The following is a 15,033-nucleotide window of genomic DNA, read 5'->3' as shown; positions in this document are numbered from 1 at the left end:
TGCCAGTTGAGGCGTCTCGGTCACCTGGCGACATAATAAAGATATCTGTAGTCATGTTAGAGTATCGGACACAGAGATACCGCCCAGAAAGCGGTAACAAAACGCCCAATAAACAACGAGCAAGCAGCGTGACAAGCCCCACCAACCGCTACCGCAGAGGCCGTATTGGTTACTACTTAATGATGACGATATTCGGATGGAGGGACAGATGTTGCGAACGACCCCTTTAGAACGGGGCGGTGGGTTGGGCTACTAAGCTCTTGTTATATTATTGTCTTTAGCCCCACCAGCCACTACCGCAGAGGCCGTATTGCTCACTACGTAATGATGACGATATTAGGATGGATGGACGGATGTTATGAGCGACCCCTTTGAAACGGTGCGGTGGGTTGCCTCGTGATCTCGCTTCTAAATGTATTGAGTTTCCTTTGAGTTATAAATTGTTTCTTTCCTCATTTCGTTTTTTCCTCTTAAAGGGAAGCTGAAAGGTTTTCCAGAAAAAATGAGTGAACATCTGTACATAATGATTTTCAACCCTCCGAATTCGAATATCGTATCGAAACTGAGCGAAAGAAAGCTCAAATATATTTTATTTCGACGAAAAGTGCAGCAGCGGACACGCACAGCTCGCGCGTTTCGTTTCCGTCTGTGATTGGTCGGGCGCCTCGTGACGTCAACACAAGTGCTCGTCCGAACCGACCGCTGCCGCTACACATGAAGCGCTGTGCCAGGTAGTTTGGTGCTGTTTTTCTGAGACGGTAATGGAAAATTTAGAGAGACTGCGTTTTTCTGAGGAGTTCGGCGTTACTCCCTACATGTACGAGCCGATTGCGAAGAGCCGGCCTCTCGAAGAAGCAAACGATGCTGGTGCGAGCAGTGCTTTCGACGCGAACGAAAGCGAAGTCTTGGGATCTCCTCGTGTTGGAAATGCTCTTTGGCGAGTATGTTTTTTGCAAAGCGATCTAGTGATCTCGCCGATCTTTCGCCGATCTAGTGAGCTCGTTTCCGGTCAAACAACTGTAGTGTTGTGTTCCTGCGTGCCTCCTCGTGGAACGTAAGCGGGGAACGTAAGCGGGGAACGTAAGCGGGGAAAAGATCGGAGCGTTGCTCCGATCTGTTCGCGCTGCGTTTAGAAAGCCTGCTAGTGGCAAGTAGTCCTCTCTCATTCTGTGGCCATATACAGCAACTGCGCAGGCCGAATTGCAGGGCTGGCCGTAGTCAGGTTCTTACCTCAAGCTTCCTTCTTTTCGCGAAAGCTGGCCTTGACAGCGGTGACGAGCTCCTTGTGTACGCGAACACTGACGGCACTGCGCCGGGCCTTACACGAGCCGACTTGACTGGCAAATCCAACGCACGTTTTAATGATATATTCTGGTGATAATCGTCGTCACGGAAGTGGTTGGAGCAAAGCACTGTTGTTCTTGAGGGCTTGAAATTCTTTCGCTTCACAGCAGCCTCCCACTTCGTTAAAAGCTTCTTGTCTTGTGGGAAGTAATGGAAGACAACATCGTTGCGGCCGCTGGTGTTCGTGCAACCGTAGGCTGCACAGAAAGCCGGCATGATCGGCCCACCACTTCAGTTGATGCTGCGCACGTTGACTACCACTCTACATACACGCAGACTCACCAACAAGGAATGCAGGGTCGATCGAAGCAGATTACGATGGCACGCACGAAGAAACAAGCACGGTCAGGCACGGTCGCGGAGGCTGCGAAGGAACGGAACACTAGTGTTGACGTCACAACACCGCGGTTTCCGGTCTCCGCTCGCATCGTCAGCGTCAGCAGCAGCGCGCGTCATTCGACAGGGGGTGGAGCCACAGCGCAATTTTAACCGACGATTGCGTCGCTCCTAATTGAAAAAAAAAACAAATTTTACCTACATGGTTTATAAGGTTCCAGCATCCGTATATGAGCGTCTTATTGAATTCGACAGACTCTTCAGCTTCCCTTTAAGCAGTTACGCGTGGCAGGTTTCTTTTCCATTGTGCCCACCTATGAGATTATCTCAGCCTCTCTGACTATCCGCTTGACGTTCTTTGTTGCTCACCATACAGGCCACAAACTTGTTGGTAAATTTCCTAGTTATTTTCCTCCACTGTGTTCCAATGTTCTTCCTGTACAGGTACCTCAACACTCTCCCAGCCCATTTACTTTCTTCCATATTCCTCAGTTGTTCTTCATAAGTAAGTTTACTGTGATTACTGTGAATTTACGGCAGCCGTGCGCATGAGTTCTGTCTTGCTACACCGCGCGTAGGGAGTAAGGGGACATAATTTTCGAAAGCAAAGTGAAGAAAAACCGTAAAAAAGTATTAAAAATTATCTCAGCTTATGGGCAAACACTGGATTGACGTCCGCGGTGGGAAACTACAGCATGCATAACTGTCACCACAAGAATAACTGAGTAACCAGCCTACAGCGTTTGTTCAAAGTTTCCAAAAAGGAATTCGTAGAAATACACGTGCCCGCGATTTGCCTATATAAGGTGCCCCAGCTAACGTTAGCCAAGCTGTTCAACAACAGCAACAAAACAGAAGATTGAGAAAAAAAAAACACGGTGAAAGATACAATCTTAAGTCGTACGGTGTTTGGTCGCGAGGCATATGTCGTGAGAATGCGCGACAGATGGGTTCACGCTCGACCCGACGTCGATTGGCCTTTTATGCTTGGGGGACACGGCCGCAGCAACCTGTCGAAGAAAACCAATAAAGAAAAAACAAGGAGAGAGATAAACGCTGTATGCTAGACCGACACGTGCGTCCGAGCGAGCCCCAGGAGGTATCAAAATGTAAGTCTCAATGAGGCAAGAAGGGAAGTTTGGTCGTAGAGTAGGTAAATTTAACGGCAGGGGCCTAAAACTATCGCCAATGTATAATCAAAAATTAACTGCATCGCGCTATGGCCCTGTAAAGGGTGCACCGCCGTCGATATGTACACGTTGAGGCAAAGCTGCCATACGGCAGGTTTTGGGGAAGTAAAGCGGGTTTGCATGGAATGAGCAGGGCTCACGCGAAGGAATGCTGTCTGAAAGGCAGCTTCAGGGGTGTCCACAAGAAGCGAAGAGGTAAAATAATGGTAGGCGTGTAATCGTCCCCAATGTATAGTTGGAAATTAATTACTTTCCACTATACCCCTCATAAAGGTGCACCACAATAGATATAGCAATATTGACGCAAAGTTGCCGTACGGCACTTTTTTTGGGAGCTAAAATGTGTTCGGTCGTACTTGGCAGGACTCGCGGGAGGCACTGGTACGTGGAAAGACGAGACGGAAGTGAAATGACTTACACAAGTGCCACCTTTCAGCTAAAGCTTTATTTCTGAAAAAAAAAATACTATTTATACATGAAAAATCATGCGCGTGAGCCATGTTAGAAAGGCTTAAACGGCGAAAGAAAAGGAACAAAATCAGACCAGCAAAGGACACCTCGCGTTATGGAGGAGGGGGAAAAATTTTAGAATTAAAGTAACCTGCCAGAATTCGCTTGTGTGTCATCGCCTACACATGTGAAACCTAGACTGCGCATTATGCAAAATAGAAGTGAGGCGTGCAGACAGGACACAAGAGTAGAGAAGTGGACAACACGAACGCCGTATCAACTGAAGGGAGCACTGAGGCGAAAAACGAAAGAGGACACAAAACTCATCTGCGCATGCTCAGGAATGGTAACACCACGTGTCAATCGGGTACACGTGCCAGTCTACGTGAGAGATAACTGTTCTCCACTTCTCTACTCTTGTGTCCTGTCTGCACGCCTCACTTCTATTTTGCATAATGAATCCTTACCAACTAGCTGAGCTTTCTGTCATTCTAGACTGCGCAGTTCTTTTAATGTTAGCATCTTCCCCCATTTTCTCTCACTCTTTATGCGATGATAAACTGTTCAAGAACGTGCCTTTTGATGTATAAATAGTAGTGTATCAGAAATAAAGCTTCAATGGAAAGTTAACGCTTGTGTAAATTGTTTCCCTTCTAACGAAAAAGAAGCGTACGCCTTTTGATCACCAAGGTGGTGTTGGAGGTCCCAGTTACCGGCGAATGCGAGATAAGAAGTAAAAGCGCTACTGAAAAAGTCCCACGTTCAAATTTGCGTTAGTTTAAGTGGGCGAAGAGGAATTACAAATAACTTAAGTATAACAGCAAAATAAAACAAAATGCACCGCTCATTGGTACGCTTAAATTATTTTTGTACTTTTCCGCGTTTGGCGAAATACGAAACTGCCACATATGGAAGCTACGCTGGTCCAGCATTCGCTCCAGGAAACAGAAAGCGTTGTCAAAGCTTCCGGCCTTCTCGGCGCAGTAACATATGTGGATGAGAAGGAGAGAAAGAGATACAAGCTTTATTGATGTGCTGGAGATAGACGTTAGCCTGGCTGTTCACCTGACATGCTACTCCAGGTTCTGGGTGATGAATATGACATCGATAAACACTTAACAGCACATACAGTTACACCCACGGATATATACGTGATATAGATATTTACAAAGTTTCGTTAAGGCTCGTGGCCTGCAATGCAGGGGTCAGCAGAGCTCTTTCGTTGTGTGCAGCGCGCAGGTGGTGCTTTGCTATGGGCCGAGAATGTGCCGCAGTTCCAGGCTCGAGTCCCATTGAAGGTGTAGTGCCTCCTTCATAGACTGTCTCTCTGACGCGAGGCGGCACAGAGACAGTCTGTAGGTCTGTCGTAAAGTCCTGTAATTTCCCAATCTTGTTGCTGCTTGTTGCCCATTGAACACGCGGCTCATACCCATAATGGCGGATTGACCGAGAGATGGGTGCATTACTCAGAGTTATAATAGAAGATAAATTTTCAGGACTTCTGTAAAGCAATAAGGGCTGTGAAGGAGAAATTACATGTTAAGATGAATTTCATTGTTTTTCATAAATTGTCGAAAGGCAGTGGGTATTGGCCGGAAGTCGTATTAAAAGGACACGAAGACCGGTCGACACCGGTCTGTGTTTTTTCATTGTATTCAGTCTCCTTGGTCGGCGCCTGCGCTGTTTGCCGTGTTAGTGGCGTCATATTACAGTAAAGCAGTTTTATGCAGTTTTATTGCCCAACCACGTCTTTCCGTAGACCAGCAAGCCGTTCCTTCTTGAGGATGTTAGCAGCGTGGACGCGTCGGAAGAACGTTCGCTGCCGAATCACTTGCTCGGGGTCCGATCTGCCGCCGCCGTAGGAAGCCATTAGACTGTGCCTCTCCTTGATGGCCTGAAATCGTCGGTAAAAGCAACGCGTCAATAGCAGCCACGGGAATTCGTTTATTGAAGCGAATCTTTCATCGACTCTTCCCCCGAAATTGCAGGCAGTGCCTGGCAGTGTAACCGACAACTCGGCCTACTGGGCATGTGCCGCCGTGTAATTCTGGCAACGCTACAAAAACCGACCCGCCATATACGTGGATGCTGCTCGCACCTGTGATGGTCGACACTCTATAGCCGTCACTAATGGCGACGGACACACCATCAGCTGTGCGACGGTAGACACATCTTCCATTGTGGAGGTGGAAGAGGCCGCCATCGCCATGGGTACCTCGATTCCGGGCACCGAGATTATTATATCCGACTCGAAAACAGTGATTCGTAACTACACCTCAGGTTTAATTTCTCCTCGAGCATTCAGAATCATCAACAAAAACATCAATCAACTGAAGCTGGTGTGGGTACCCGCTCATGCGGGCAACCCTGGCAATGAGGCCTGGGTTGCCCGCATGAGCCCGAGCCTAGCCGCCCGAGCAGCTAGTAACCGAGAGGTGGGCTTGCCCGACGGGGTCGACCGACATGAAGGTATCCACACCTATAACGAAATGACCGTTTGTTACCGCGAATCCAGGCGAATATATCCATCCCCGCACGAGACACTGACAAGAATACAGGCCACTAACCTCAGGAGAGTACAGACTAGATCTGTACTTAGTCTGAAAAGGCTAGCTGCAATGACCGGTGGTGAATATCCACCAAACTGCAAACATTGTAACTGCCCCCTGGCGGACCAAGATCACATCTTGTGGGGATGCCAAATGAACCCTCCCCCGAGAGAACTCTTTAGGCGAACTCCCTCACATGACGAGTGGGAGGTGAAGACGAAAACTTCCAACCCGCAAGACCAGATACGGTTGGCGGAATGGGCTGATAGCGTCGCGGCAAAGCAGACGCCACGCTAGCCCACACCGCCGGGAAAGAAACCTCCACTCAAACTTGACAAATAAAGTTTTCTCTCTCTCGCTCTCTCTCTTTATGTCGCTGGGTATTTGCCAATTCTTGACCGATCGCCCCGAACATGCATGTTCCACTGTGATACATATAAACCTTAAACTGTATCCATAGATACGTGTAGTGTTTCTGTGTGCTCCTCGCCCACCTCTCACCCATTTCTTTCTTTCGATCTGCATCGTACACAGCCTTCGTCCTCATGGCAGCGGCAGCTAACCGCTACAGGCGACGTGGCCCGTTCACCCATCATCCAATACTGCTGCTGCTACTTCGCCAACTCAAAACAGGCTTCGTGTCATTGAGACTCCAGCATGGCGTTGGATCTGTATCTTTTTTTATTATGATGACGGAAATGTTGAGAAACAAAGATTGCGCAAAGGTCATCGACGATGATTGTCATTTGTAGAGGCATGGCTGAACCGTTTTTGTAATGCATTCGCTTGTTTAAAGCAAATGATGTGCTTGAAGGTACAAATAGGTTGTAGTGAGGATATATGGGCAGAGTTATTATTTCCATTGCCTAGTTTCGTATGGGACAAAGCCATTAACAAGCACATCTGTCCTCCTCTCCCGCCATCAGGGACCTCTCTCACAGCGGCCACAGGGGGAGAGACGACTGCTATCCTTCCCGAGGCACTGCACCCCAGCATCTAAGCCTTCAGCGTAGAACAGTTGCTTGGGCCGTGGAATAAGGCACCGCAACAACGATCAGCTTTGAAACCTTCAGCAGCCTTCTTTAGTGGAATTAACATTGTATGTATGCATTAACACTTTGTATGTCCTTGTGTGCAATTTTCATGCCGCAGTATTCTGTGTGGGTTACAGATTGATCCCTGGGATATTTTCGCTATTGACTGTTGTCGAATAAGCATGGTTAGGAGATTTATTTTATTCCGTGACCGTGTGTTTGTTTTTTCTATCACCTCATTTTATCGCCCTTTGCTCATTAGACAATCCATTGTTTGTGACGAAACCGGTGACACGACAGTTCCCAACATTTCTAAAGCAATGTCAATCAATCAATCAATCAATCAATCAATCAATCAATCAATCAATCAATCAATCAATCAATCAATCAATCAATCAATCAATCAACGAATAAGACACCCCAAAGCTCTCGCGCGACAACAAATGCGTTTCAAGGAGTTATAATAGCAGGAGTTTTGGAATGAACGCGCCTCGATCGCGAATCGGTTGCGCGAGACTTGGCATCGGCGCCCTTTGTATCGGTGGGGATAATTTTACTCCCGCCGGTCACTACGCAAGCGGGAGAAAAAAGTCGAGGCGTTTTATCCTCGTTTGCTTAGTACTAAAGTTTTCGTGAAGTAGGCTACTGTACGTATAGTTAACTTTCCACCGTTCTCGTATTCCGAAAACTTTGGCACGGAACTGCGCATATGCGGAACTACAGATCGCGGTCAGACTGCACCGCACAGCACGCATGCGCACCTGTATGGCCGGCCACTGCAGCTGGAAGTGGATCATGGCTCGCGCCCAGTCCAGGAATCCCATCGCGGGCCACTGCTTGGCGTCCAGGTGGAAGTAGGCGTAGTTGCACTGCAGCACCTCGAAGTCGCTGAACCGCTGGTCGCCCGCCGACCGCACCAGCATCTCGGCCTCGGGACACTCGGTCAGCGCCACGTACTCGTCCAGGAACTCGCCGGTCAGGTCCCTGTTATGCAATCGTTAGGCTTAGAAGGGCTCGACTGCTGTCGCCACGCAGATTTCTCGGCGAGGTATTGCAGTAACAGAGCGCCGGGCGACAAACGTGCGTTGATCGATGAATTGAAAAGAAGGGGCGAGTAAGCGTCAGAAGGTCGTCTTAACAACTTTTGGTGCGCAAACAAAGAGGGACAAAGAATAGGAGCAACACAAGGACGAGCGCCAACTAAGCCGACTCGCAGTTATGCTTCAGAACGTCGGTTATAAGTGCAAAATGGGACCCTGATATAGTGAAGTGAAGTGAAGTTTATTCTTCTTTTCAAGGAAAAGAGGGGACCGGGACAAAAGGCGGTAAGGCCTGACGAGGCCCCGGCACCCATACAGTTGGCAGTAACAATATAAATGCAAATATATATATATATATACATAGAAGGCGCGACAAATATGTCAAAACAACGCTACAATGCGCACAGTGAAACTTAATTCGGCAAAATCACAAACATGTGCAAGGTTATATGCAAGCACACAATGTTATACACGTACAAATTCAATGCGTACATGGCTGGTGAATTAAGACACGAAAACATGGAACTGCAGCAAGATATTGTTGCTTGTCCGCAACAAAAATAGAAAGAAACGTATGTATAAAGAAACGGTAGATGCATTTTCTTACATTTGAATTTCGCCTTCAATCAAACGTCGTTTCATGTTTTTCTTGAACACATTTTTAGATAAAAAGAAATCATCTCTAAAGGGAAATTTGTTGAGGGCGTTGGGTACTTGAAAATTTAGCTTTTGTTTACCATAATTCGTGCGTGTTCGTGGTACACGTAGTTTTACCTCACGAAGGTTGTAATTTATAGTACTGTCAGCAATAGAGTACAAACTGTTTCTATGAATGTATTGTAACAGCCGTAAATAATACACTTGTTCAGCTTGTAGTATGCTATGTTCAACAAACAAGGGTAGTGTACGTAATTTATGTGGTGCGCCGCAATAGCCCTCAATAGCACGCAAGGCTCTTTTTTGTAGCAGTAGTAATTTATGGTAATTTGAAGAAGTAGTCGTACCCCATACAAGATTACAATATGACAGTTTTGAAAAAAACGGTGCGTTATACATGGACACCTTTAACCAAACAGGTAAGAGTTTAGAAATGCTAAAGAGCAGACCAACAATTTTGCTTAGTTCAGAAGCAAGTTTTGAGACATGAACAGACCAAGAGAGATTTTCATTAAACCACACACCGAGGAATTTTTGAGAAGAAACCTGACTGATTTTTGTATTATCATAATAAATCTGTATAGAGTAACGTTCCACGGTGTTGATCGGCTTAAAAAGAATATATTTTGTTTTATTTATGTTTAAACTAAGCTTATTTACGTGTAACCAATCACGAAGCTTCAGTACATAAGTGTTAACCATACTTTGGAGGGTGAGTAATGAGCGGGAGGAAAAGAAAAGATTTGTGTCGTCAGCGTACATTACCAGATCTGGAGAATTATATATATCGGCTAGGTCATTAATATATCTAATGAATAATAAGGGCCCTAGTATTGATCCCTGCGGCACACCATGCATTATTGTCTGTGTATCGGAGGAGATGTTATTTGTTCGTACGTATTGGGACCTATTACCCAGGTAACTTTTCAACAGGTTCAGCGCAACACCGCGAACCCCGTAGCCACAAAGCTTCTTAAGGAGAGTATCATGATGTACGCAATCAAAGGCCTTGCGAAAATCTAAAAATAGACCAAGTGTATATTTTTTACCTTCAATGTTATCTATTATTTTGTCTTTAACAACTAATAGCGCTTGTTCCGTGGACCGATTTTTTATAAACCCATACTGTGAATCAGCAAGGACATTGTACTTATGGAGAAAATTGGCCATCCTTGAATTAATAACGCATTCAAAAATTTTTGATAGAACAGGTAATACCGAAATAGGTCGGTAATTAGACAGTTTATTTATGTCACCACCTTTATATATTGGAACCACTCGGGCCAATTTTAATTTGTCCGGAAAAACACCTGTTGACAACATAAGGTTTATAATGTGTGACAAGACATCGCATATAACGTTGCATACATACTTCAGGGGAATTACTTTTATATCGTCATATCCAGCGGATACATCATTCTTTAAAGATAATATTAGTGTAGCTACTCCTTGAGGGGTTGCTGGTGCGACTGCTATAGAATTCAGTAATGGAGTGGTGAGGCCCATAAAACTATCTACCGGAGTATGCGTAGAAAGATTTGGTGAACCGACAGTAATAAAGTAGTCATTCAGGGCGTTTGATAGCTCACGGCCCGTTAATTTACCATTGTATATTCTTGTAATATCCTCTTTTATGAACTACCTTTGCTGAGTGTCACTGTAGGTTCCAGATGGCCCGTTCAAACTAACGCGCCGGCATCTGAGGCAGAATGCTTTAGCGATTCCACAATTCTATAACCAGCTGTCGAAACGACACCTTTACTACATTATCATCCTCGTTGGCCGGTCATGATGGTTTATTAATAAGAGAAGAAGAGGTTAGAACGAAAGGAATCCACGCATTTCACAAACGCACGAACACGAACAATACCGCCAGATATACGAACTCCAATTCAAGTAGGATGTATCGAATTAAATTTAAATTTTCTGCGTTTACCGTGCCAAAAGTGCACAGTATGTATACAGAACGCCGTAGCAGAGGGCTCCAGAGTAATTTTAACTACCTGAAGTTCTTCAACGTGCACTTAAATATCTATACGCGAGCGTTATTTAGGTCTTTTTTTTTCGCATTTCACCGCCCACCAGAACGCGACCGCCGTGGCTGGGTTCGAACCCGCGACTTCGCCAGCGCAATGCCGTAACCACTAAGCTACCGTGGGGCTGGTGCTCACAGTGAAGCGTGTCCAATCGCCTGCCAATTAGGAAATGCTTAAGAGAAGTGTGGAGACTATATGAACCAAGAACAGTACGCATTCCTTGTAAGATGCCTCCACCTGAGGAAACGAAAGCATGTAAGCTGAACGAAGGCAACTGAACCCTTTATTTATTAATTTTTTCATAGAAACACTTCCATCAGTTGCGGGGCTCTTCATATAGAAGTGTGGATACAAAACCCGTAGAATTCAGTGCTAAAGTAGGATTGCGGGCCACAAATGTAAACATATAAGTTACGATCACCTAGTTTGTCATTTGTCCTCTCTCTCTCGCATATATATATATATATATATATATATATATATATATATATATATATATATATATATATATATATATATATATATATATATTGTTACATCGGCAAGTTCCTAAAACCGAGAAAATATTTTTTGGTCCTTCTAAATCTAAAATTGTACCGCAGCGACACGCAAAGGCTACTGCGGCATTGTATTTGCCGCTAATCCAGCCACCTGTCACATAATCCATGAAATAACGAACGGAACCACCTCCGCACCTGCCGAGGCGGTTGTGAGTCGGCTGTACCATGCATAAGCGCGGCGTGCAGCCTCGTCAAAATAAAGCTACGGATGTGACCATGGCCCCTAGATATTCGAACGCGGTAGCTTTTGGAGCGTACGCTCAAAGGAGAAGCCGTCTGTGTCAAAATTAGAAAAAGATCACCGGTTTCTTAATTAATTATTTTTATTACAATTTATTTCATAATATTATTATTTTCATTAAGAATTCGTTAAATCGAGTTCAGCGAAGTTAATTTCATTAAATCGGTTTGATGATAGCATTGAACCCTGTGGGTTCCTTCTGGGGAATGTAAATTTCTTCGTTAGATCGGGAACTTCGTAAAATCAGTTTCGTTAGATCGAGTTTTTACTACATTCATACATACACACACACACACACACATACATACATACATACATACATACATACATACATACATACATACATACATACATACATACATACATACATACATACATACAGAAGTTTAATGACCGTGAACTCAGAGCCGCTGATGTGGAGTTAAAGCATAAGCAAGAGTCCCAGCACAAGCGGCGAACCTGTTCCTTGCGCTGGTGATGATGATTGGCTTGCGGTCGTCGTCTTCGCTGCACTTACCCCCGGAAACGAAAACGAGCCCTCCTGGCGACCTATAAGAGCTCACCACGATGAGCGGTGTCGCAGTGTGCCTCGAGGCGCTGCACATGAACAATAGCTCGTCCCCGGCGGCGCAGGTCCGAATACGGTGTGACGGGTTCTATGACGAAGTCCACTGGAGATGTGCGCTCGATGATGCGGTAAGGGCCTTTTGTACTTGGGCAGTAGTTTCGAAGAGAGACCAGTTGCGTCGGCAGGGAATGACAGCCCCAGAAGCGTGCCAAATACGGAAGGGGGCTTGTCGGTGTTGTCGACGCGGCTGCCCTCCTGGTGCTTCTGGTGAGTTGAAGTTAAGGGCCGTGCGAGTTCCCGGCACTCTTCAGCATGTCCCGCAGCGGCAGAAGTTGGCGCACACTCGGATGCATCCGGCAGGCTCGGGAGAATTGTGCCGACCGTGTGCGACGGGTGGCGGCCGTACAATAAGAAAAGACTCCGAGCACGCACAGTGAGGATCAACACGGAAGGATGCGCAGATTTCGGGACGGAGACTTCGAAGTATTGCGGGTAACCTCTGGCCGCCGTCTGAGCAATAAGTACGTTGGTGAAGCAGGTCATCGCGGATAGCGAAGTGGTGAGCTCGAAAACACCGCGTGCGAGTTGTCGGTTTGTGTTTATGCATCGGAGAGAGAGTCGATAAGACAGGCAGTCGAGAGGCATTTGCGCGGTTCAGAAGCGATGGTTCCGATGTCAGTGGACGAAATGGCAGACTTACCCGCTTAGGAGCAGGAAAGGTCACCGGGCAAGGGAGAGTGTGACGGAGCGTCGGCGTCACAATGCTGGCGTCCGTTTCGGTACACGACGCGGATGTCGAAGCCTTCCTGCAGCCGAAGTGCCCAGCGAGGAAGGCAGTGTGAGGGAGTGAGGGATCTTTCAATGATGAGAGTCAACAGAAGGCATGATAGTCTGTGACGACATCTGATGGGCGCCCATGCAATATATATATATATATATATATATATATATATATATATATATATATATATATATATATATATACTCGCACTTGTATTTATTCTTTTTTTTTCTATGAGCACGTGCCGCTATTCCGAGTGAGAAACAAATGTGGTGAGAGCGAAATAAATAGTGAATAAGTGCCCTAAAGCTCAGGTTGCACTTAAGGGGAAACACTGACCTGAGTGAGCTTTCCTGAGACAGCCTTTGAGTGCAACTATATTCATTCGTCATGCTACGACGACTCTCTTTCTGGCTTACAAATCGGGCGTCCCCACTCACTCTGACCGGATGACGTCTTCCTTGACGGCCTTGGCCAGATGCAGAGCCATCCTGGACATCTGGTACGTGGTGTTGTACGCGGCGCAAGTTACTTGCCTCTTTAGGCTGGAAACAGAGGAGTAAGTGCGATGAACAGGCGAAGCAGGATTTAGTTAGTTATTTATTTATTTATTTATTTATTTATTTATTTATTTATTTATTTATTTATTTATTTATTTCGCCACCTATTTACAGGCCTTAAGCAAGTATGGGAAAAAGAAAAAGAAAGTATCAACCTGACTTTTTCTTTCTGTCTGTGTATCTCACTTTAATCTCCAGTGTGTGTGTGTGTGTGTGTGTGTGTGTGTGTGTGTGTGTGTGTGTGTGTGTGTGTGTGTGTGTGTGTGTGTGTGTGTGTGTGTGTGTGTGTGTGTGTGTGTGTGTGTGTGTGTGTGTGTGTGTGTGTGTGTGTGTGTTTGTGTGTGTGTTTGTGTGTGTGTGTGTGTGTGTGATCTCTCTTAAAGGCGCTGCTTAAAGGCGTCAGCATCTTTAACATATGAACAAATAAAAATAAAGAGAGCCGATAGGCAGCACATTTAAAGAAATAGCCAACTTGATTGACAAAAACGACAATAATTTACTCGCTCAACTGCGAGTATACATATCAGATAAGGTGAAATATTCAATAATCCGAAGTTTGCGCGATGTCCAGTGCAAGGAGAGGTTAGAACCAACAATTGAATCACGACAGTACAAATAGACGATATCGGTAACTCGCAATCTCATGTCATCGAGAGTATGCGAGAGGAAAAACTCTGTGGCGCATTTAACAACTTTGACGGGAATGATATTCCAAGAAAGTTGTATCCCATGACACACACACAAAAAAAAAAGAACACTACTGAAGATTTGCGAGAGGAGAATTCAGTGACCTCCACCGAGTGATGCGATCCTGTTGGACATCTGTTAGTTTCACTAATTTAAATATATTACATGGAAAGAAGTCGGCGGACATTGCGTACCACTGCGTAAAAATCACGCTGACTGAAATTTCATGTGCGCAGGAGGCTAGTGTGCTTGAACGCCAACTACCATTAGAAATGTTTGCAACACCGCTTATGTTTCCGTTTCAGAGTGCGTAGGGTCAATTTAAAAAATTTGGAGAGCGCTTCAGCGGTGCCTTTAAGAGTCGACCGCGACAGCATCCAAAGATCCCCGACTGCTTCTCATGGTTCCCGGAAACTGCATGTTATGTAAGCGCATTGTCTGCCGGGAAACGCTGGCGGTGAATGCACGAAGGAGAGCTTTCTGGTAGAAACGCGGCCTCTTACGGGGGCCGCGGATGCGCTGAGGCGAGTGCCATCTGGACGGTGTTCTCGCTAGGAACCGAGCGCACCACGCCGCTGTATGTGTGGTAGAAACACTGGAAAAGGGTTATATGTTTTGAGTTCCCGCGTAATAGAAAGATGTTTTGTGATAAATTATAATTACATACCGACACCATCATGTATGCAGGTTGCGGTTAGGTTGTACCTTACGATTTTTTCCTACGCATATTTACTTTGAGGATTCAGTTCGAACCACGCGGAGGGCCTGCGTGGTTGTGGTTTGGGATGAGCTTTCCCTAAATGACGTCCGACGCAAGGCGCCGACACTGGATTTTATGCAGTACGGCGGGGCCCTTCACGCTATCGCGTTAATACTGTGACTCATTATTCTGAATCATTGTTGTAAGCTTTGAGGTAACACACTCCACAAATATTACAGCGCACCTCTAAGGCGCCCGTTCTTGGGTTGAGAGTCGGCGACCCTCGGCGTAACCGCGCGA

The 15,033-nt window shown here is 45.9% G+C and overlaps 1 protein-coding gene across 1 annotated transcript; it reads right to left on the bottom strand.

The window, feature by feature from the left end:
• Nucleotides 1-5,052: 5,052 nt before the first annotated feature.
• On the bottom strand, nt 5,053-13,276 carry LOC142559279 (ditrans,polycis-undecaprenyl-diphosphate synthase ((2E,6E)-farnesyl-diphosphate specific)-like). Its single transcript, XM_075670900.1, has 3 exons — nt 13,227-13,276; nt 7,665-7,887; nt 5,053-5,214 (listed from the first exon to the last, which is right to left on the bottom strand). The coding sequence occupies exons 1-3, from the start codon at nt 13,274-13,276 to the stop codon at nt 5,053-5,055; spliced, it is 435 nt and encodes a 144-aa protein (XP_075527015.1).
• Nucleotides 13,277-15,033: the final 1,757 nt, after the last annotated feature.

Source organism: Dermacentor variabilis, chromosome 10 (assembly GCF_050947875.1).
Source record: "Dermacentor variabilis isolate Ectoservices chromosome 10, ASM5094787v1, whole genome shotgun sequence".
In the NCBI taxonomy this organism is placed as follows: Eukaryota; Metazoa; Arthropoda; class Arachnida; order Ixodida; family Ixodidae; genus Dermacentor; species Dermacentor variabilis.
Note: the sequence above shows the minus strand (reverse complement) of the source record. Positions and strands in the feature narration are given on the sequence as shown.

Bases quoted from the DNA above. Each gene is read 5' to 3' on its own strand.
- LOC142559279 (XM_075670900.1), bottom strand. From the start codon at position 13,276: ATGGCTCTGCATCTGGCCAAGGCCGTCAAGGAAGACGTCATCCGGTCA. The intron at 7,888-13,226 runs GTGAGTGGGGAC...ATTGCATAACAG, and splicing joins GAAGACGTCATCCGGTCAGA to GGACCTGACCGGCGAGTTCC. The intron at 5,215-7,664 runs GTGCGCATGCGT...CGACGATTTCAG, and splicing joins TGCAGTGGCCGGCCATACAG to GCCATCAAGGAGAGGCACAG.